Source organism: Diaporthe amygdali (genome assembly GCF_026229845.1).
Source record: "Diaporthe amygdali strain CAA958 chromosome Unknown NODE_6_length_1560011_cov_65_102424, whole genome shotgun sequence".
In the NCBI taxonomy this organism is placed as follows: Eukaryota; Fungi; Ascomycota; class Sordariomycetes; order Diaporthales; family Diaporthaceae; genus Diaporthe; species Diaporthe amygdali.
The window spans coordinates 1433476-1455997 of record NW_026517026.1 but is presented as its reverse complement, the minus strand read 5'-3'; the positions used below and the strand labels follow the sequence as shown (position 1 = coordinate 1455997).

The window sequence follows — 22522 nt, the reverse complement described above, 5'->3', positions numbered from 1 at the left end:
TCTTGCGCTGATGGCTATCCAGAAGCGATGACATTATGCAAAAAGACGATGGGCCTGACGAGCGCATTCGGCGTGATCTGGGGACTGGCAGGCAACGATCAATGTGGACGTTGGATCCTTTCTTGACGAGAAATTAAGACTCGAAAAAGCAGAGACGGGTCTCAATAACTCCGTTGCATTCCATGATTACTTTCAACACCCACAAGTATGCCTGACTGCAATATCAGGCCACCAAGCCGCGACTTGAAACTGGTCACCCACTTGCAGCATGCGTCTGACCTCCTGCGTCAATGATTGCAAGGGCTCGATGCACCGTTTGATGCTCTTAAAAGACATCTCGCCGTTGGACCAATGGTTTAACGGAAAGTGAAAAGAATTGTCTGGATGGACCATGCTGATGACTAGATAGACGGTCGATCTGCCTGCCAAGGGTCCAAAGTGTGCGTCGAAGGGGTGGAAGTTCAGGACGAAGCATCGTGGATCGATAGCGAAACGGGCCAGGTTGGGAGTGTGAATGGGTCAAGGACAAGCAAGGAGAAATTCACGGTCTGGGAGATTTACCAAGAAAGCCATCGGTAAGCGTCCGAAGCTCAAACAGCACTTGGCTGATACGTCTCATCAGGCCAGACCAGCACTTCAGGCATGAGAAACTGGCACACAATGAGGGACCGTCTACCGTTCGAATCCTTCAATGTGGGGATCTCAACAATGCAGACAGACCAAAGTACGTCGTGGCAGAAGCCGTACGTTACAATCCGCGACTGTCCAGTGGAGATTCACAACCGGGACTGATCTGCTGCCCAATTTAACACATCCGCAGACGATTCGAAATCGGAAGGGGCTTCGGTAAACATTTTCATGACCAAACAAGGCGTTGTTGGAAGTTGAAAAAGCAAAGGAGCCATTCTCTGGAAGAATATCACTCAGCCCTTAGAACTGAAGACCTTACTGTCTGGTTGCCTTCCCTTGCCGCTGTCTGAAATTGAGGATAGTCAGAAGTGAGGGAGTTGCCCACCTCGCAAATATCAAGGCTTGAGCTGCCTTTACACCAAAACCCATGCAACTCCAAAGTCGATGACCCGACATTGGCGCATCTTTGTCATGCCGAGGCACGAGACACGGAGCTCATCACCAAGTTCAACATCGCCCGAAGCTCCTCGCGCAGGAGGAAACGGGGTTTGCGCACAACCTCTAATTTTGTGACGACTCAAAAGGAATGTGGCGGCGCATTCCTTCGACTTCGCTGCGTGCACGCGGACCTCCATGGCTGCTGCATTTTGATCGGGCTTTCCCTTGGCAACGCGAATCATAGGCGGAAAAACTTCCTCGGATGGGCAAATGCACCTGCTCTTTACTGCTCGTGTATTCCTGATGTCGAGGAATCCAACGACCATAATACACGCCACAAAGTGTGGCGGGGAAATGAGATTCAAGCTGTCTTGGAGAAATGGCGAGACAGGGCCAAGCCTACTGTGGTAACTCGCTGCTGTCTCTTCATCTGGCCCAGGAGAAAGTTTGGTAGCACAGGGGCTAAATCATTTGGCTTTCCCTCTCCCGTGGTCGCCAAATTATTGATTGAACTCTGACCCGAAGTCTAAGCGCATGACAGTTCGGCCCATCCGCCCACGGTTCAGCCGGCCACGGAGTCCATTTTGGCAGAAACCTTCGACCGAGAGATGGCCGGGTCAATCGATCGGATCGGGGTTGCAGGACTTCAGTGACTGCCTCCATCCCTTGAATCTCCAGCGGCGCGAAATAGATGAAGCTGCTCACCTTGGCAGCCGTCCTGTAGGCTAGGCACGACGGGTTCCGTATATCCGAACTACCGGGACCGTCTCGGGGGACAAGCTTTCAACCTAGAACCTGCAGATCGAGCACTGGCGTTCGCACTTGACATGCACTTCGGAACGATCCGACAGAGGCAACTCTGGCGCACTGATGAACAAACTGTCATACCAATCAACATCACAGTACAAAACTCTTGGGCATTCAAGATTGTCATGGCTGAGGTGATCAGAGCATGTCAACTACCACCCCGCCTGCGGTAGATGACCAACAAGCCATATAGGCTGATATGATCGGAACGTTGCTCCAATATACCTGGCGAAAAGAATGGTTCAGAACGACGCGATGTCTCATAGAATATATGGCCTGCATGGCCGAGGCAGGCTTCATCTAGGCTCGAACCAGCCTAGCAGTAAAGGAGCGAGTCGTCGGCCAGCATCAGAGGTGTCAATATCACTCTAGGCCCGTCTGTGGTGTCTGGTTTGCCTGTTTACTGTACCATGCTTGCTGATCGTCAAGCGGCGTTCGCCAAGCAATGTGCCGAGGCGAGCTCTATATGTGGTGATTGGCGGAAGATCTCGGCTTGAAAAAGTCCAGAAATAGGGGAATTACGGCAGAAATCAGTGGTCCAGATTCCGGACCACCCCTCGCCCCACGTTCTTCCCCAACCTTCTGGCCTGGGGAAACTGGTCTGGAGCACCTGGGCAGGCCTGCCAGCAAGGGCCTAAGGTGTGTCTGTCACCCACCTGCCCATGGGATCAAGCTCTTTGCCTAGGCAGTGTAGGTTACCCCGCGATGTTACGTCCCCTGTTGTGACTCGGCACGCGGGGGGCTGTCGGAGCCTCCTCGCTGCCTCGCCAGTTGGGAATTTGGATCTCTGCGGACCAAAGGTGCGCGTATCCTCGAGCCACCCATCACCAGTTGTTGCCCACCAGCCCGCCAGACCATGTGGATCGACCACAGGCGGGGCGGGTCGCAGGACTGCATTGCATCTCCACCTGCAGCCCTCACCGTGGGCGACCACAGCAGATCTCACTGGCAAATATTCGCCTTGATCACCAGTTTGGGTCAATGGGCCCACTACCTACACCACGGCATATTTATCTCTAGTGGGGGGGGAACTGCCCTGTGCCCATGCTTGAGAGGCTCATCGACACCTACGGCGACCTGCTGCGCCGAGATCCGTGTTGTAGATCTGTCGAGCTTCACTCATGTGGTGGAACCTTGGAGTGCTCGCAGCCGCGATATGCCAGGGACTGGACATCGGCAGAGGTCATCGTGGTGCCCAGCCTTGACCAGCTTAACAGCGTTCCTTGTATTGCATGTGCTCAGTGTAAACCTGGCGGGCAACCTGGAGTTTCTCCTGGCAATGTTTCGTCGAGAGCGGTCGTAGTAACCTGATGCCACAGTGTACCCTTGTCAAAACCGCCGATATCTCAATGAGCTTATTTCCTGGCTAGGTCAGGGATAATCGTTTCCAGCGTCGGCGAAATATTCTGGCTGACTCCTTGGCACTGCGACTGCTCGGGTCCCTGATGCGGGAAGCCGACTACTTCTACTTACCCACTACTCCAACATCACATCATCCGGCCTCCTGACATCTACTTTCCCCTTCAATCCCACACGCATTCGTCCGGCCTGTCAGCTTGCAGCACACGCGATAGCCCCTCGCAGACTTCCCGGGCTTTGGACTTGCGTGACTCCCTCATAGAAAGACGGTCTGGACCCGATGTCACGAGATCGGTCTAGAGCGGCAATGACATGACAGGAATGCGCCGGAATCATATCAGGAATAACGTCGCCTCTACACACCAACCAGCGTCGACCAATTGACGCTGCCAGCTCCAAACAACCTATAGAGAATTTCTCCAGGCCCTTCCTGTCGCTTGGCTCTGCATATCCAACCACAATCTTCGGGGCTAGGAGGAGATCCTGATCCGCGCCGCCTGTCAGTCAACTGGCCAAACTGCATACCATCTATCGTTTCACGAGGAGCGCAGCTTGTCGCGCACCACCGAACAACAAATCCGAGCGAGATTGGGCTGCTTGCTTGCTGCCTAGTACGGCTCAATACAACTCGAAAGCCTCAAACGGAACAGTCTTTTGAATAACTTGTGTTCTTGCGGTCCGCTATCTTTATCTGCCGCCACGCGTCCCCCCCAAAACCTGTCCAACCCGGGCTGTTGATCTTGGAGTCAGGGCTCCAGCTTTCCGCCCCGCTCTGTACAATCTTTTCCATTAGAGGCCACTTTGCCATGCGCCTTTGGGAACACGGAGGAAACTTACGATTGCAGTGGCCAACTGAACAGTGCCGCCACCGTGATTCTTAGCCTTGGGTACTGAGAACAACACACATAAGTCGGCAAGGTGACTGGCTTCTGCTCGCTGCCCTGATCTGCTGCTATCAAGGCGACATCACTCGCACACCTCGCAGGGCTCTCGACTGGCTGGAGTTGCGGAGGGGAAAAGTATGACGGCGGTTCAGCAGCTTGAACCAACGCCGACGCCGGCGAGACCCAGGAGTATGGTGACCGGGTTTTCTCACCACAGTGATACCGAGATGGAGATGAACGGAAACTCACCGCCCATCATGAATACCACCACATTTGGCAGTGGACCTCAGAGAGGCGACACGAGGATTGTGGTTATCGTCTACGGACCCGGACAAGACAAGATCGTGTCCGTATTCGCTGAGATCTTGGGAAAGCCTTCAAGATTCATCGAGGCTTTCAAGGACGTCAACGAGGTGGATCAAGGACTCGTTGTTGGAATACCAGCAGATAAGGCGAAGGCAGACGTTGCAGACCGTGACCGAGCGCTTGTTGTGGCTATCAACGCGCACTGGGTGAACCTGGGCATGCCACCGGACGTCCTTCTGTCTGCGCAGTGCGACTACGAATTTCTCTACACCGAAACCCCATTCTTTCGGCGCGACCTGTCAAGGTTCATCTCCTTCACCTTGGGCCAGCTCAACCACCACGAGACACTCATGGCGAAGTCAAGGACATACTTTATATCAACCACCTTCCCCGATGTACGGGCAGCTCTTCCAAATCTGGACATTCTGACTGTTGGCGCCGACGCTGTTGAGATCCGAGTCGATCTGTTGAAGGAACCGCTAGGAGACGGCACGTTCTCGGACATACCCAGCCTGAGCTACGTTGGTCAACAGGTTATGCTCTTGCGACAGAGCACCGAGCTGCCCATAATATTCACGACAAGATGCACAAAAGAAAATGGACGGTTCCCCATGGATGACCCCAACATCTACTACGAATATCTCTACAGGGCCATTCAGTGGGGCGTAGAGTATATCGACGTCGAACTCTGGCTGCCAGAACCCATCAGGAAATCGCTCTGGGAGCGACGAGGGAGCAGTCGAATCATGTCTGCGTTCCACGACTTCTCTGGGACCTTCAAGTGGCCTTCGAGCCACGCCGAGCAAGTGTTTGTGGAATCCCGAAAATACGCCGACATCATCAAGATGATCGCGATCATCAACGATCACAACGAGAACTTTGAGCTTGAGTATTTCCGATCAAAGATGAAGGCCGACTACCCAGACTCGCCACCCTTCTCGGGCGTCAACATGGGTGAGACTGGCCAATTCTCAAGAACATTGAATAAAGTCTTCACACCCATCACGCATCCGCTACTGCCCATCATAGCCGCACCTGGCCAGATGAGCGCGGCCGAGATCAACGCAGCCCTGTCTCTTCTCGGCCAGCTTCCCAAGAAGAATCTCTACGGCATCACCAGCCCAGCCAGCCGCAGCGCGACGCCACAGGCCCCATTCTACGAGAAGTGCTTCAATGAGCTTGGCTTACCGCACCATTTCGCGGTGGTGGAGAGACAACCCAAGGGGAACAGCGGCCTGGACGTGTGGTGCAACCAAAAGAACTTTGGCGGCGCCTACCTCCAACCGCCAGTCTCCTTCCAAAGTCTGGTCGGGAGTAGCCCCTTCTTCGCCTCCATCAACGGCGGCGCCGGCCCCATCCTCAGCGAAGCGGCCCGAGTCATCGGCATGGTTGACACAATCGTTGTGCGGCCGGGGGCTTCATCACCATCGCCGTCTTCGGCTCCAGCGTCAATACCCTCGAGCCCGCGGAACGGGCACGCGAGGATGGACTCTCTTGGGCACCTAGGCGACTCGGGCCTGTCACCAAACACGACGCTGATATTCGACAATGCACTGTGGCGCGGCGTCCTCAGCACGCTGACGCGCGACCTCGCACCGTCAGCCTACTTCGGGAGGGCGGCCGTCGTGCTCGCTGCCTCGTCCGACGACGCCGCAAGCGTCATCTTCGCCCTGAAGGCCCTGCACATCGGCAAGATCTACACCGTGGGCTTCAAGACGCCGCCCGCGCTGGCCTACGGCCTGACCATCGAGCCGTTCAACTCGCTCGAGTCCCTCCAGCGGGCCCGCATGGTGGGTGCCACCGACGACGCCGCGTCGCCCTTCGTGGTCGTCAGCGCCCTCGGCCCAGAGAAGGCCAACATCGTGGGCATGCTGATCCGGGTCTTTGGCGGAGCCAAGGGCCCAGGGACAGGGAGCCCGCGGAAGGTGTTCCTTGACCTTGCCGACGGCGGCGTCGGCGTGCCTCGCAAGGCTGACCCGGGAATCGTCGCTGAGCAGAGCGGCTTCACGGCCTACGGTGTCGCTGACACGGCCGCGTTCGCGACGGTCGAGACGCTGAGGCTGCTGGTGGGCCAGAACGTCCCGTACAGCTTCGTCAGGCTGGCGAGTGGGCGAGGCATGTTCTGAGATGACCGCCGGTGCCTGAGATTATGATCACACCACATGCGGTCCCCTTAAGCGCTCCGCGGGCTTCCTCGCTGTTATCGGGCTGCTTCAAGAGTCCGTCCTCGGCCTCGTTCCTTCGCCTGATGGAACTCTGGTGAAGTCAGTTTGCAGAATGGATATGCAGGACTCTGTGGGTAATGGCGTGAATCTATTTCGGCTTCGCATGTCACAACTCACGCACATGCCCCCCCAGCAATGCACGCAGGGGCAGAAGAGTCGTGCACTTCAAAGAGCGCGGTCAACGAGAGCGTTCGAGCAACTGAGTCGCGTGCATTGAAGTCCTTCTGCACAGGGTAGCAATGAGCGAACTTTCACGCTCTTGGTCGCTCCATTGGGTCCTTCTGCCCCCGAGCGGGCCTTTCTCTGCGGGAGTTGACGAAATGGAGCGTTTGTGAGTACACTGTTGCACTGCTGAATCAACCAGAGGCGGTGAATAGACGGGCGAAGGAGATCCGGGGTGGGGTGGTGCACAGCAGTGGAAACGGGAGGGCATCTCCATCAGGATGCTTAGAGCAAGAGTCAGCAGTGGAGTCAGAGGCCCCATGGGGTAAGGGAGCACACATAGTATCGGCCCTTTGCAGACAGGGGTAAGGTCCTATTGGGGGTGAGGACAGAGTGTGGGTAACGTTCGCATCGGTACGGCGTTTCGGTGACGATTTCCGGAGCTACTACTTCCTTTTTTGCTATGTTTTCATCCCGCCCATCTACCGGGCGCGTAGTCTTCGTTTATGTTATGCATCGTCTGCGAGCATCCTGTACATATTTCCCGTCGGGTCTTCTACGGCAACGAGTGACGGATGAGCTTTCCGAAGAATATGGTGCCAATGTCCCAAGACCGGCACTTGCAGGCTTGGGCAATTTGCGCGCGGGTGTCTGTGTTTCTGCAAATGGTTGCGAGTGGTTAGTATAATTGCATCATCACATTGATACCTTGCCAACATGCAGACATGTGCACCGTTCAATGAGGCTGTGGGGTGGCTCGTCCCCCCTTGGTGCCGAAAGCATTACGCACATAATGAAGACCAAGATCATCTTCGGTGTTGAAAGTAGAAAGTCTGGCCCAAAATAGACACAGCGCAGAAGGGGCCCGCAACGAGACAGGCCACGACGGTGCGTTAGCCGACCCCCCTTCGCTTAATCATTCCCATCCTCTTAATTCGACCGGAATGTTTAGAGTGCTGTTCCTGCATATGGACGCAGCAACCGACCGGCTCCGAACGACGCTCGGCACACGGAGGTCGGCGATCACGTTCTGCTGGGTCTCGCTTCACCAGACGGGCAGCGGGGCCTGGGAGGGGACGCCCGGAGGCTGCTGGACAAGGGCGGAACTGTTAGATCCAGGCTCTTGGTAGGCGACACGGCAGAGAGGGCAGTATCAGCCTCAGTCAGGCACCAGTTCCACTTGGCTTGTGGCTTGACCCGGAGACATGCGGTGGGCAAGATCAGACGAGACCAGGTGCAAGTGAGTCAATGCTGTGCGACTACGAGGAGATCACACCGAGGTTGGCACCAACGTGGGTTGGGTTTGTGACTGTGGCACCACCACGATCTGACATACCGCACAGTTCCGCGCTTGCACAGACAATCCCGACAAAATTCGCGAGAAGCACGATCATGTACGGCCTGCAGAAGCGAGGAAGCCGATCGCATCCCCAGCCCCACCATCTGAGACAGCCTCACCGTGCCACCGTCATACCGTGCAGACGATCGCGCCCCGACGCCGTGGCCCAGGGACGCAGGTTGTTAGGCGCGCCATGCAGCCTGCATCGGTGACGATGACGACCAATCTAGGGCGCCACCGTGATACTGCAGCAGCCTTCAAGTCCCTTCACGAGGCGCCGGGCAGATATTAACGGGGCTGTCTTCGCAAGACATCGATTCAACGTGCATCGCCGCGTCACACAATCCCGCAATTTGATGGGATTTCCGAGACATCGGACAATGATGAGGCCTCGCACGAGACCCCAAAATGGACTGACCCCCCCGAGACATTGGGTTGAGACATGGTAGAAGCTGCTTTGAAATACCTCGACACCGGTGGTAACGCCGTCACATAAAGCGGCCGCTCCTCAATGGTCGACTTTTCACTGGTCGACAGCGTCGTCGACCTACTTTACCGCCTCCGCCCAACAATCCGACGTGGCTAGACGTCGTACCCCTTGCTGCCGCCAGCCAGTAGGGCTAGTACTGTGAAGCGCACAAGACGACGAGCCTCCAGGGGACCCAAAGCGAGGCGAGCACTCAGACCCAACGGCTAAGATGCCGACCAGAATCTGCAAGATCTGAGTCCAGATCCGGGTCGAAACGGGCCAAGCCTGTCTAATCTCGTATCGCGAAAAAGAAAGGTCGGTGTGTGTTCTGTTGACGCTCTCGTCATCGTTGATGCCATGGTCTCGATAGCAAGCACCACGACCAGCACTTCCCGAAATACTGGGCCAATCGTTTGCCGCAAGAGCCTCGAAGCGATGCTTGTCAGTCTCCGGTATCCATTCCGGGGGGGTAACTTTTGACTCACACCCTTGTACCGACATGACGGATCTTACATATCCAGAAAACAAGATGCTTTCAAACTGGCGGGCTGAAGCCGTAGACCGCCACTGTGTCACGCCAGTCTTCGGACAGGGCGACGTTGTGAAGTGCCGAAGAAGCATACGGCACTTGCAAACCCTGTAGATAACTCATCAAGGCTTGCGAGCCCGTTCCGTAGGCCCGTAGAATGCTACGTCAGAGCTGATACGAGTCTGATCCGCATTTGTGTTCCTCTCCCAGGCGTCGAGGCCCACCCTGTACACAGTAGCTGAAAACACAGGCCCGAGATCTCGCATACGCTCTGTATCGAACCACCGGTTAGCATCCCGTGGTTCCGGGTAGGCTGTCGTCCAGAACAGACAGCACGGAAGTACCTACCTGGTCTTACTAGTCATGCTAACGTCGTACTCTGGGCGGTCCAGAGTCTGGGGTAGTAAGCAGAGGCTCTGAGTGGTCAGGATGGGAAAACGGGTAAATGAAAGCAGCCGGGGGTGCACGGGTGAAGGTCCATGTGATTTAGCATCACCCATTTGAGGTGATGAGATGTTGCATCCTGGTGGCGAGGATCCGGGCTCTGCTGAGGCTCAAAGGAGCAAATATGGAGAAGGAAGCGAATACTCTGAAGGGTGTATTGGCCAACGAGCGGCTATTGGTGCGCATCGATCGAAGCGCATATGCACCCCAGATGAGGCGCATTGCAGATCTCCAACCTTGGCTGGTAGGCTCGAGCGTTCAGCACATTCCCGTGTACCGAGAGGGAGGGTCAAGATGAGAATCTCCAATTTTACGCCATCTTCGAACCTGTTTCTGGTACTCCATGTTGTCAAGAAGCTCGAAAAGATATGAATTTGACACTGAGTCTCAGACTAGAATGGGCCGGCAGACGGTCTTTGCGGAAAATAGCTCACTTGTCAATAATAGCAGATTAGCAGGGTTGGCAGGATTGGCCACGGAGCCAAGAAATGATATCGCAATTGCACCGAGCCATTGTTAACTACCTTCCATAACACGACGGCCGCCATGATATCGGAGCAACTGGTGCATGGGTTGGGCATGTTATCTTCAGCCCTGCCGTACAGAAGGTGAGCGATTCACCAGAAGCTGCGGCTTCTCAAGCGTGGGTTTCGGCGAGCCCCCGAACACCAACACCTCCAGCCATTGCGGGCGTTCCTCTACTGTAGGAAGCTTCCCGTAACGAAGCTGGCCGGGGTGTCTGCAGGTTCTGCATGCTGCCCAACTTCAGTGCTTCTAAAAAAAATTGTAGATTCTCTGGTACCGCTGGCTAGGTGGCTGCAAGAGAGCCAAAGAAGATGATATCTTGATGGACAGGTGCCAGGTCTTCAGATTTATTGGTGCGGCGTGATTTGCAGTGTCTGCAGATACTAGGTATTGCTAGGCTGTAATAGGCAGGCCACGATGGATAGGATCCCCGTGCTGCATACAGGCACACTTGACGCTCAAGGTCAAGCACTTGCCGTATCGCTACGGCATGGGTCATTTTGGCCTTTGAAGTCACAAGAGCGCCGTGCTCTGCGCCACGCTACAACACACGCATCTTTGATGAGGTGTGTAGACGCTGCAATGAGAAGCACTGGGTCAAGTTGTGACAATCCAAGCCTAGAGTGGTGGCCCGGTCGAGATCCAGGCTATGCCGCAGCTTATATCCTGGTGTTTCGCGTGGTCAGAACTGCGAGGCGCCCAAGGGTTGGAGCCATACCTCTCTTGAAACCGGCTGGGTTGCGTTGGCGTTGGCGTTAGCTGGCAGATATCAGAGCGTTTTGGTCTGGAACATTCACATTGGAAAACCCGGCTCGTGCTGGGTTGAATCTCTATTTTGGACTGACTGGATCAAATGTGTAGATAACAGCAGTCGACGAAGTAGCATTCGCTTCGCGAATGACGATCGATTGACAGTTCGATTCCGAAGCGAGGGCCCATTGTTCTCACGCATCGAACATTAGGATCAGCTTGCTTCCACATCCGGGGATGCTGTTATCCGAGGACAGTGACATTGCGCCAGTGAGGTGCTCTCAAGGAAGGGATGAGCCAGCCAGGCCCTGGCTTCAATCAGCCCATCTTGCTGCAATAGGAAGAATGTTGGGAATAAGAGATCCAGACTCGTCTAGTCTGTGTAGGATATAGATTAACACAATGTCGTTGATGCCGAGATTGGACCCCTGTTGCGGCAGTGTGAGAGACCCATATATGTAGGTAGTTCCGGTGGCCAAAACTGGAGCTGGTGTCATCGGTAATACCTGGGTCTACTGCTGCAGAGCTATCTGAGTACCCAGATAATTTGGAGGTCAGGGTAAGCCCTAGCTTGTAGCCTTAGGGTGGAAAAGAAATTATTGACCTCTCCGTCTGTCTGGTTGAGACGGATGGAATGGCTGTGCCCAAGGCAGAACACCAGGCCGATCAGACTCTGTTCAGGAGCGCCATGCCTCGGACTGTGTAATGGTCCGTTGGTGTCGGTGCATAACACAATGGTGGAAGCACAAACGACCGCGCTGCAGGGCACAGCATGTCTTGCGCTCGGCGGTGACTGGATGGAGCTGTATTGTGTCAAGACTTCGCTGTTTCGGCATGCGAATGCGGCACCACCACCTGAAATTCCTATGGGGAAGGTCACATCAAGATCGACTTTATCTGGGCCGATTCAGGAAGTAAACTAGGGGGTCCGTCCCAGTGGGCGGCCACTGCGACGCTCATGGTCGAAATGCCGGCTAGAAAAAAAGTCGACGACAATTGTGGATAAGAGTCGGCGCTAGTGAGTGCCGTGCTTGAATGCATCTCTATCGTGCGTGCTGGCAGGCGTGAGCGGTATTGTGGGAAGCTGTGAAGTGATCGACGGCTGATCAGACAGAGTGAACGAACGAGGCATGACGAGACGAACACATCAGGGTCAGCATAATGGCGTATCCTCCAAGTTGATTCAATGCATGCAGGGAGCATCAAGCAGTCCGGGCTTCTCGACGTAGATCACTTGCATCTGCCGTGACAGCAGACATTATTGAGTGGCAGTAGGCCATGATAGTCGCGGAGATTATCGTTTCACGAGGTCGAGAAATAAAACGCCGCCGCGCATGTCCGTCTGGACTACGGATGATCTAGCGTTGACACGGCTGAGGGCAGCGCTGAGGGGTTCAGAGTGTAGGCGTCGTGATCCCGTCGATACTGGGGAGGAGGGCCATGACATGGCGGTTTGGTCAAGCTTCGTCAAGATTCGTCAGCACTGAGTAGTCGACGCCAGCATCGCGGCATGGCATCATGATGCATGGAGCCGTCAGCGCAACCGAGCCCACCTTCATGCAATTAGATTGCCATGTCAAGAGGAGACCGGGTTCGACTGTCGGCAGCCACGTGAGCGACCAGAAGCTGCCCAGGTGGGCCTGAAAGTGTACTTGGGCTGGGGCTGGGTCTGGGCCTTGGTCTGAGTCTGAGTCTGAGTCTGAGTCTGATTCTGAGCATGGGGTGGCAGGGTTGGTGTGCGTGATTGAGGTTTTTCGTGATGCAGAGCAGCGGCCGGGCTGCCAAGACTGGCAGGAGGGCAATGACCAGAAGTGGGGCCATCTTGGGAGCCCCCTTGAAAGTCTTGATACTGGTGCCCAGGTGCCCAGGCTCCCAGGCTCGAGCCAGGTGCCCCAGGAGCCTAGGTGGGCTGGTGCCTTGGTGGGCTGGCCAGGCTGGACGGCCCAAAGGTACGTACCGGTACGTACCTCGGCTCGTCCCTTCCTTCCCTTCCACTGCTACCCACTCGCTACCGTCTTACCGCCAACCTGCCGGCCTGCCCTGCCAGCCTGCCTGTTCCCCTTTGCAGATCGACGGCCGTGCAGCGTCCCAAGTTATCCAAGGTCCAGCCATCAAGCCTATCGTCCTGTTCCAAACGTGCTCATCTACAACAGTACAGGTACAGGTTACAGGCACAGGTGAAGAAGCTTCTGAGCGCGTCACTTCTTTGGCCAATTTCGAAAAGCACCGATAAGGTACCCCCACGATCTCGTCCAGGGCGCTGCTCTCGCGGGCAGATTGATCATGCATCATGCAGCACACGGCTCTGACAAGCCATCGCCTGCATGCCATCTCAAATCCTGCAGAACCTTCGCAACATGGCACCCCACCGTTGGCTGTGCTTGTTGGCGCAATTGGCGGCAGCTTGCTTGCTTTTCGATTCAGAAGGATACGCTCCCTCGCCAGGTTATTCGGTCGACCAGAGCCTCGAACGGGGTCCGGCATGGCAGAAAGTGGAGGCTTGACGACGGCAACGCCTCTCGACGAATCGCAATCCCTCGTGGCTTGCCCGAGATAGATGAGCTCTGACGTTGACAAGATCTTGACATATCGAGTCCCGGGTCCCTGACGCGGCAGCGCGGGTACAATCACATCCCGATAGTAGTCCGCAGCGGTCCTGGCATGCACTCTGCTAGTAATACAACAGTGTTAAGGCTTTCTCTTCCTCTCGATTCGACGTTGCACTCAAGGCATCGAGGCATGAGCTTGACAACCATCTCTCATTAGTCAGGCGACTTAAGACCCAGACCAGTCAGGGATGTGCCTGCTGCGTGATCGGCTGATCATCTCCCTAGACGATCAGCAACATTGGACGACGGCTCCCATAGCAACAAGCAGTATAACATGCGAACATCTCCACACGCCACACCATGCCGGAAACAGCCTCTTTCAACTTGTTCCCGCATGATCAAAGTCAAACTTGATTGAGGATGCTCTTCCCACAAGCATCTAGAGCCAGACATCTGGGAACGGCGCTGCGAGAGCTCGTCGCCAAAAATAACGAATTGTCTTAGATCGGTTTAGAGCGATTCTGTGGGCATATTGATTCCATGCCTCCCAACACCATTTCCCCATTGTCTTGCTTCACGGGTGTCTTTTTCAATACCTCAAAACCCCCTGGTCCTCGATAATGTGGATGCCCTGTCCAGCATACCAGGACATGACTCCTCTGTAGTAGCCGTCCAGCGGTGCTGGAGCTTGGCACGAATCAGGGTAAAAGAGCTTGACCCCTCCCGGTACAGCTGCCGGTCGGCCCAGCTGAGAAGGGGAATTCTCACGGACACGAGAACACCACTGCATGTGGTGGGCATCTTCTGGTACGAAGTGGATACCACGGTGTTCCGAATGGCAGCCCGGAATGCTTCGATCTAAGACAGGAGTGACCCGATGGCCCGGTGTCATGTCACTGTTAATAAATGAAGTCGAATATAGTGCCGGGGCCGGAGCCGCGGGCTCGCTGGCGGCTGCTGGCGGGAGCACGGACTCCTCTGCGCTCTGAACACTAACTCCCAAAGCAGAAGCATGATGCGGCTGTTTCTGAAACTCGGGAGGTGGTGTAATCTCGACGAGACACGTGCGATTTCATGATCTTCGAATCGCAACGAGCTATGGACCCAGCCTTACGGCCTCTGTGCCAAGATCACCCGCCTCTGCCCCGCCCCTTGTTGACTCACCCAGTATATGTGCCTGGCCATCATTTTGCGATCTGATTCGGACCTCAGTAGAACTAAGCCCCTTCATGGAGTTCTTGATCGACTTTTGTGTCAGATTACCGAGACCGAGCCGAAGACGGCGATGGCGGGACCCGCCCGCTATGTTCCTCGAAAAACACAGCGGAAGAAGCCGACAAACTATGATCAGTCTGGCAACAGATGGACTGGGTTTGGTGACAAAATCCTCATCAGGTGGGGGACTGAAGCTCAAATAGTCAGCTCTAGTTCCGCAGGCGCATCTCAGGTGGCGCCAGGAGCAAAGTTCTCGAGATCACGGGCTCACGGGCTCACGATCTTGAGACGGCCCGACAAGGAGTCCGCCGAGGCGAGGTCGCAGTAGACGGTGGACAAAAAATACGAGTCAAATCGAGGTCCTATACGTCAAGAACCTAATTGCTCGACAGCGGTTAGGTGCAGTCAAAACAGCTCGTCAGCCAAAGTCATGAGCACTGTTCCATTTAGACACGACCAGGCCCAAAACAAAACTACTGTACCTAGGAATTTAGGATGCCGTGCCCCGGATTGCGATGCACCGGTACCAGAGCCAATCACCCCATGGTACTCCGTAGATTTCGGAAGCTTTGTCAATGCCTCCGGTAGTTGCCTCCACAACCTTCTGCATGCACAATCACCAGGTGCCGGCTGGGCGGGAACTGGGGTTCAGAAAGACAGTCCGTATGGTTCCGGGATCTGCCACGCGAGTGCCATTGCCGGATCTCGAGTTCATTTTACATCAGACTGTGGGATCGGATCTGATACCAACAGAAGCCTGTCAATGTTTTCGGTTCGTTTTGGTTCGTTGGTTCATCTCCTATCCAAGGCTTTTCTCCAAATCTTAGAAACGATGCAATAACAGATTGAAGGGTCAGCCTGCTTGTCACATCGCAACTGTCAGCCATGGGCCATGGGGTCCCAGCTTCCATGCCCTGCTGTGGGCAAATGAGACGTATTCTTGGCACATTCAGCATCAACAACGCGGAAAAGCTTGCACGCGAAATACCCAACGGTGCTGAGGATGTGACAGATCCGGATAGAAGCATCATGGACTGTCCCTGAAGCTAGTCATGCTTCAGCAAAGGGATGACTGGGTTGAGAGCTGCTGGTGCAGGCTGTGCGACCGTGACAGCACACGATGAATAATGGAAAACGACCGGGGCTGCAATGGCTGGAGGATTCCCTCTGTCCAAGAATATGTGCAGCCCTCACCATCCCGACCAAGGCCATGTCACAGTCTTCACAAACCCAGCATCCTTAGAATTTCAAGGTTTTCCTCCCCGCCTGCCCTGTCGCTCTGCGAAGCAACTGAGTTGGCTTGGGAGCAGAGAACAGGTGCGGCACAGTCACAGCGAAACGCCTCAGATGAGATTAATCTGCACCTTTCCCAAGGCCATCACATTTGGGGCCTTGTCCACTTGGGACACTGTATGCTGGCGACGTCCATGAAAGAAGCAAACCGAATAGTCGTGGCTGGCCGTGCAGCCGTGGAGCCGTGCAAGACGCAGGAGGTGCATCTGGTATCCCTGACGTGACAGTTCGTCTGCCGGCATGGCAATTCATGACAGACGTATGGTGTGACCCTCTCACCTAGATCCTTACGCCGGGTGCTCGTCACCCAGGTATGGAGAGGAAGTCCTCCAAGACTTCCGAAGTCACTGTGCCCATCGCCTCCGAACCGCGCTGTGCCTTTCGAGCAACCGCGAGGGCCTTTGTATAGGAGAAAGGCACGGAACGTATGGGAAGCTTGGCCAGGTACGATTTTAGGTTTTAAAAGTACCGGTACAACGCCAGGTACCCCAAGGCTCGCCGTCGTGGGTGCAAGGTACCCAGTGCAAGGGAGCCCAGGCCGAACCCATAACAGGCGATCCCTGTAGGCCGGTACCCACTGGCCCGGCGGGATTCTTCTGTTCCCCACCATGGAAGGAAAGAAGCCTTCTCGCCCGTGTGAATCTGGTCCAGTTTGGGCCCGAGCAGGCTAGCAGGCTCGCTCTCTTTTTCTCCCCTTCATTCTTCTCTTCCCACTACTGTGTGAGCCACATTCATTCTCATGCCTGCCCTGGCCTGTCATACTGCAAAAGTACCAGACTTCTAATGCGTTGAGTTGCGCTGCGCTGCGGCAACACCAAAGTGATGAATCCCATTCATGCTCAATTTCGTCACGCTCCTCTCGGCATGCACTCATCCCTTTTCATCTCAATCCCTCGGCAAGGCCACGGTATCAAACCTGGACCCGCAGCTGATGGTCCTTCCCATGACGAGCGGCATGACAGGGCAAGGGATCTCTTTCATTCTAGTCCTCCCAATCCAACAATTCTCACTGAGGTCAGGGTCAAGGTGGCGCTCCATGCCTCTGATGCAATTTGACATCCTCATCATGTCGCCTGACCTGCAATCCTGGCATCCTGACAGTAGGCATGGCTTCCACGGAGAGAGCATGCAAGCGCTTCATGGCATGTTCCGTTGGTTGCACTCGGCTCAGTCTGGGGATAGGCTCCGCCTGCCAACGGCCACGGCTACGAGGCCCCGGCGGTCTAAACTGAGAGGCAAAGCTCTGCTGGACTGGGGCCCGATCAACGGTGTCGACCTCGGTGGATTGTGAGTGTGGATTGCGAGGGCTGCAACATCACAACACCAAAGGCGAGTCGGGTATTTCCTTGATGTGGGCCCTGTCCCCATGACCTCCTCCTCAGGCGGCTGTGGTGTTGCACTTGCGCCTGGCAGCCTGCACTCCATTCCAATGAGCTGGCTGGCCTCCAGGTTCTCGCTCCGCGGGCCCACGACCCTCACTCCACGCTTCAGTAGAGCCCGAGCCCCCCTCCATGTCCATGATTAATTCAGGCCCGGTCCTCTTGCCTCATGCAGAGTAGACCAATGTTTGGGGGCTGCGAACGCGCTGCGCGACATGCCAGCATGCCTATCCGCACCTGTCCTCGGCCTGCGCGTGCAGTGCAAATCCTCCCAGAGAGGGTACCACAAGCTTATCCGCATCCTCGCCTCACGGCCCAGATGGCCAGAAGGAGTAGCGTTCTCTCCCCATCCCCCTCACTGCAGTTGCAAGCGCGGTCGAGTCCCTCCGGCATACCTCCACACGTGCGTCGCTTCTCGGAGTATGATTCTGGGGCATCCTGCTGGACCCCCGCTCTGTCTCGCCTGCCGTCTTCCTTCCCTCGTTCGAGTGCCATTCATCATGGAGAGCTCGCTCATCCTTGTCGTACGGATACCCAGGAAGTCCTGCAGGTCAAGGTATCCTTACTCTGCGACCTGATCTTGACCAACCCTGCAATGTCCCCTGAGTACCGTGTGCTATGTACATAGCTGTCGCCCCTTACCACCACCCCTGCTGAGCAACTGGGTTGACTCGTCTGGTCTCTTCTTGTTCGTTATTTATTATGTCGTCTTGGTCGCATCGCAGCAGCAACAACCCCTAGTCCTGGGTTCACTAGCCACTCCTGCCACCTCCACACCAGGGTCCACCACGCGTACCAGGTCCGGCTAGCCTCCCTTCTCATCTGCTGCTACTCCACACTCCCAGGTCGCCTCTAGAGTCACTTGCTTGCTTCATATTTACCGTGCCATCTCCTTCGATGGTCTCATTCCTGACTTAGTGTTCCTCCGAGTCTCCCAAAGTGACCCCCCAGTTCAACACCCACCAACATCACCACCCGAGGATTAGTATTCATTGTCTGTCATCTCGTACACACACCAGAGGAAAGGCTCCCTCGACGCTCAGTACAAATTTCGGAGAACATTGGTCGGCGATATCTCACGCTTGCGACCGACACTGGAGGATGAACGGCTGGTGAATTTCAGGGAGGACACCCGGGCTAGATCCCGCGCCTTAGACCTGATATATTGGCACTGGTTGTCTCCTGCCTCGACGGATGCCCTTCATCACCTTGGGAATGACTATTCCTTTCGAAGCGACTGGTGTCGCCCCACCTCCCCCAGGAGTACACTCCATCACAATGTCTCGACCTCAAGTTGGCATCGAGAGATTGCCTGCTCGACGCATGAGCAATGAGCCTCGAGAGTCAATGAATTGCAAATCATGCCGCAAGCGCAAGGTATGAAAGTCTCGGACTGCTGCGTCCTCTGGCGGCAAAGCGATGCTTTATGTCTCGGTCCTAGTCAACTCCGACTGATTATGCTGCGATGGCTTAGATAAAATGCAACCGCCTACGACCATCCTGTGAGGCATGCCAGGTTTTTCAATGCCCTTGTGTTTATGGTACGTAAACAGCCGAGCACGTCGAGTTCACAATCCGAAAGCCAGCTTGAGTGAGACAAGCGTGGAAGCTGACCAGGTCAACTTTTACTGTGAGCAGATGCTGTGCCGAAGAAACGTGGGCCCAAGACAGATGTTTTGGAGGCCCTTCTCAAAAGGGTAGATGGGCTCGAGGCGAAATTGAAAAGCAAAAAGGAGCAGCCTGGCCCACAAAGTTCAGAACTTGCCGCTTCTGCTACGGAAGAGGCATCGTCGTCGGTGGTAGCAGAATCGGCTGCAACAGCAAACCAGATGAGCTCAGCAGATGATGAAACCAAGCCTCAGACAGTCATTGATACAGCACGGGCAGTAGATCTGACAGAATCCGCTGTGTATACCCCTACCTCGAGCAGGTACGCCAACTCTTTTTGACACCCGAGGATGGCAAATGGAGTATCACGAACAGCTGACCTTGACTCCCCTTTAACAGTGCTCCTTCGCCCCCAGGTATTCAACCTGATGCCCTTCTCGATACCTACTTCTCCAGATTCCACGCCAAACCGTTTTATATTCTCGATGAATCTTCCGTTCGGCAGAGGCTGCAGCTGAACCAGCTTCCACCATACCTGGTACACGCCATATACGCCGTGGCAGCCAGGTAAGCAAGCCACAGCTGATAACCATTCGGTGGACTAACTTCAAGACAGGTATACACCTCATCCGAGTGGATACCAGTCCGCGGTGAAGCTGAGCGAGGAGTATGCTACACGCGCGAGACAGGAAATCGATCTTGATGAACCGTCCATCGATGCATTGCAGGCTTGTCTTCTGTTGGTCACGGCCTTCACCGCCACAGGCAAGGGCAAGAAGGCATATATGCTCCTGAGTATGATTCTCGCACTTTCTTGCCTCGGAGTCACTGCTGACATACATAGCCAATGCTGTCGGAATGGCCATGGCCCAAGAGTTACATCGAGAAATGGACCCACGCGCCGGCGTTACGCCAGTTGAACGCGAAACACGAAGGAGACTTTTCTGGACCTGTTACTTGCTGGACCGTTTCATGGCTTGCGGTTCGAAGAGGCCATGTCTGGCTGGCGACAAAACGATCTTACTACGACTACCATGCTGGTCGCCGAATCCAGCGGCGCTACCGATTGAGGGAGAGTTCTTTCAAAGCGCATCCAATGTTCAGTATCTCCAGGGCACTGGAAAGAAGTCGCAGGGGAGTAGTGGGATGCTGATTGACATCAGCCGAATCCTCGGTATCACAAACCGGTACCTTGCAGCAGGGGGTGTCAAAGGCGACTCCCATTTTCCGTGGCACTCGCTCTCGAACCTGTCGAAAATTCGACAAGACTTGGACGTATGGGCTTCCGGCACTGAGGACGTCTTCTCGAGCCTCGACACACTTTTTGGGCAGAACGACTCGACAGTCCTCGTACTCAGCAAGCTCATCTACCACCTGATACACTGCCTCATTTACCGGCCTTTCCTCCCGATCGATCTTGCAGAGCTGGCGGGTAACGGCCAGCACCAATCGTGGCAGATCGAGGCTACCAATATGTGTTTCCTGCACGCAAATGCAATTGCTGAGCTGGTGGAACTTGGGAAGCAGACAGCAACCATCGAGTGGCCTGCATTTGTGGGCTATTGTATTTGCACGGCAGGAACAGTTCACATCCATGGCGCACATTACAGCAAGCTTGGGCCTGGTGGAGAGATGAGCGTCTTCAACTCTTCCGCTGAATTCCTCTCCAGAGAGATGCAACAACTCAGCGAGTTGCGATATGCTTGGGCTAGCGTGCAGCACCAACGCGAAACACTTCAGAGCATCTTCAACGCCCACACCGAGCTGGTCAAGAGCTTCGCGAACATGCGATATGCGCCAGCCTTTCAACTTGAAGATTTCTTCGATCGGTACTCTAATATAGGCGGGCCAGGCGGCCAGACCTTTAGTTTTGACGCCGCCAATCTCAGCCTGTCTGACGTCGTGGTGGACTTCACCGCCGACGCCTATACTGGGCACGATTTGTATGCACCGCGGGACCAGGGCTCCGAACGACCTAACCTCAAACGCAAGCCCACCTTGCAAGGAGGCCGACGAAGAGCGGACTCGAAGTCGCTGGCGCCCTTGGCCAGCAATGTAAACATGAACACGCACATACACACAGGCTTACCGACTCCATCACATCCACGACATCCCGCTTTTCCGACACACGGCTTGCCAGTCCACCCGCCACATCCCTCACCAGCAATGCTCCATAGCCCTGCATCGATTGCGTCCCATACGGGGATCCCAGAACATGGACATATGAATGGTATGCAGGACTCCGACGAGATTGCGAACAATGCCGCCATGGCGGCTGCTGCTGCTGCTGGTTTCTCCATCCCTCAGCATCCTCAACATCCTCCACCTCCGCAAGCCCAAGCCCAAGCCAACCCTTTCAGCCCCCCTTATGCGAGTTTTGGTCACATGCCTAGTTCGACCCCCGGCCCCGCCTCCCCACCGAACAATCAAAACAACACGAGCGGCACATCATATGACCCTATGTTCGGTGGTTTGCCTACTAACGCTTTCTCAAGTCCCGCCGCATGGAATGGCAATGAGGGAACTCCCAGACCAGCAGGGGTTCAGCTGGCACCTAGTCCAGGTGGAATGAGCAACAACGGCAGCACCGGCACAGGGCCCGGCGAGGAGAAGGACCCGTTCCTTAGCCTACTGGAGCAGCTTGCCGAGAACGAGAACGCACGCGGGCCGGGAACCGAGTTCGACTTTTTCTTCGCAGGCACAGCTCCTCAATGAGCACCGGCCCTGAATCGGCACAACAAAGTGACTCAAATTTGATTTTGCGCCAAAGCATCGATATATCCTGCTTCTACGAAGAACCCTACCCTTTTTTGTTGTCTTGACCGATGGATTTCGGCGCGGCGCTCGAGTTGATTTGCCTTAAGGGGGGGATTCGGTGTTATAGACGGAGGGAAAACTCAAATGCGAAGGGGAGGGGCGTGATTGGCACCGGAACTGAGTTCTGTCGTTGGTAGCAGCTTGCTCTCAACGTGGAACTATTACGAACAATGTGTGAATTCGACTACAGCGCCGCTTTGGATAGGACCTGGCAGAGTCTTGAATAGACTCTTGAGGACCTTGCGCACTTGATTCCTTTAGCCCCTTGGAAAGGGGGAACGCGATATTTTGAATTTTCAATCTGGGTTGGATCGACGACAACGACGACGATGATGATGAGCTTTTAGCGATGCCCATCCACATTCCGGCCCCGTACACCCATGGGCCAACAAACTACATGTATCATATATTATTGCCTAGTACATAGTACGTCCTGAGGCTTCGGATAAGCGGAGCTTGATGAGGGAAACTTGACAGTCTTGGAGAATACACTTTCTCCACCTCAGCCCACCCACTCTCGAGCATCAAAGCGCGCACTGGCGAACAATACCAAGCATCATGTATGTCAGCACTGGGAGAAGATGCCCAGCCCATCAGGTAGACGCAGGTACTTTCCCTGCACAGGCCCCCAGGACGGGCTCAAGCCCTCCGTGGCCCTCCAATTTTGGGTGCCGGTCAAGACAGGCGAAGGAGTCGATACATAGCACCTAAGCCTTGGTCCGACCAGCTGGAGGGTCACAGCCGAGGCTTTTCCGAGCTCGATGGCGATCACGGGGTATCCTTGCGAGCAGGGG

The 22522-nt window shown here is 55.2% G+C and overlaps 3 protein-coding genes across 3 annotated transcripts; all 3 read left to right on the top strand.

Annotated features, from left to right (window-relative positions):
• Nucleotides 1–4345: 4345 nt before the first annotated feature.
• Nucleotides 4346–8442, top strand: J7T55_001181 (pentafunctional arom polypeptide; the record flags this gene model as incomplete). The annotated part of the gene is made up of 5 exons (XM_053140471.1): nt 4346–6517; nt 6603–6719; nt 7027–7136; nt 7790–8051; nt 8155–8442. 5 exons carry the CDS (start codon nt 4346–4348, stop codon nt 8440–8442), a joined length of 2949 nt encoding a protein of 982 aa, XP_052996826.1.
• Nucleotides 8443–16759: 8317 nt separating this feature from the next.
• J7T55_001180 (uncharacterized protein) lies at nt 16760–17215 on the top strand (the record flags this gene model as incomplete). Its single annotated transcript, XM_053140470.1, has 1 exon — nt 16760–17215. The coding sequence occupies one exon, from the start codon at nt 16760–16762 to the stop codon at nt 17213–17215; it is 456 nt and encodes a 151-aa protein (XP_052996825.1).
• A 1449-nt stretch (nt 17216–18664) lies between these two features.
• J7T55_001179 (fungal specific transcription factor domain-containing protein) lies at nt 18665–21626 on the top strand (the record flags this gene model as incomplete). Its single annotated transcript, XM_053140469.1, has 5 exons — nt 18665–18680; nt 18942–19233; nt 19311–19478; nt 19528–19706; nt 19756–21626. The coding sequence occupies 5 exons, from the start codon at nt 18665–18667 to the stop codon at nt 21624–21626; spliced, it is 2526 nt and encodes an 841-aa protein (XP_052996824.1).
• Nucleotides 21627–22522: the final 896 nt, after the last annotated feature.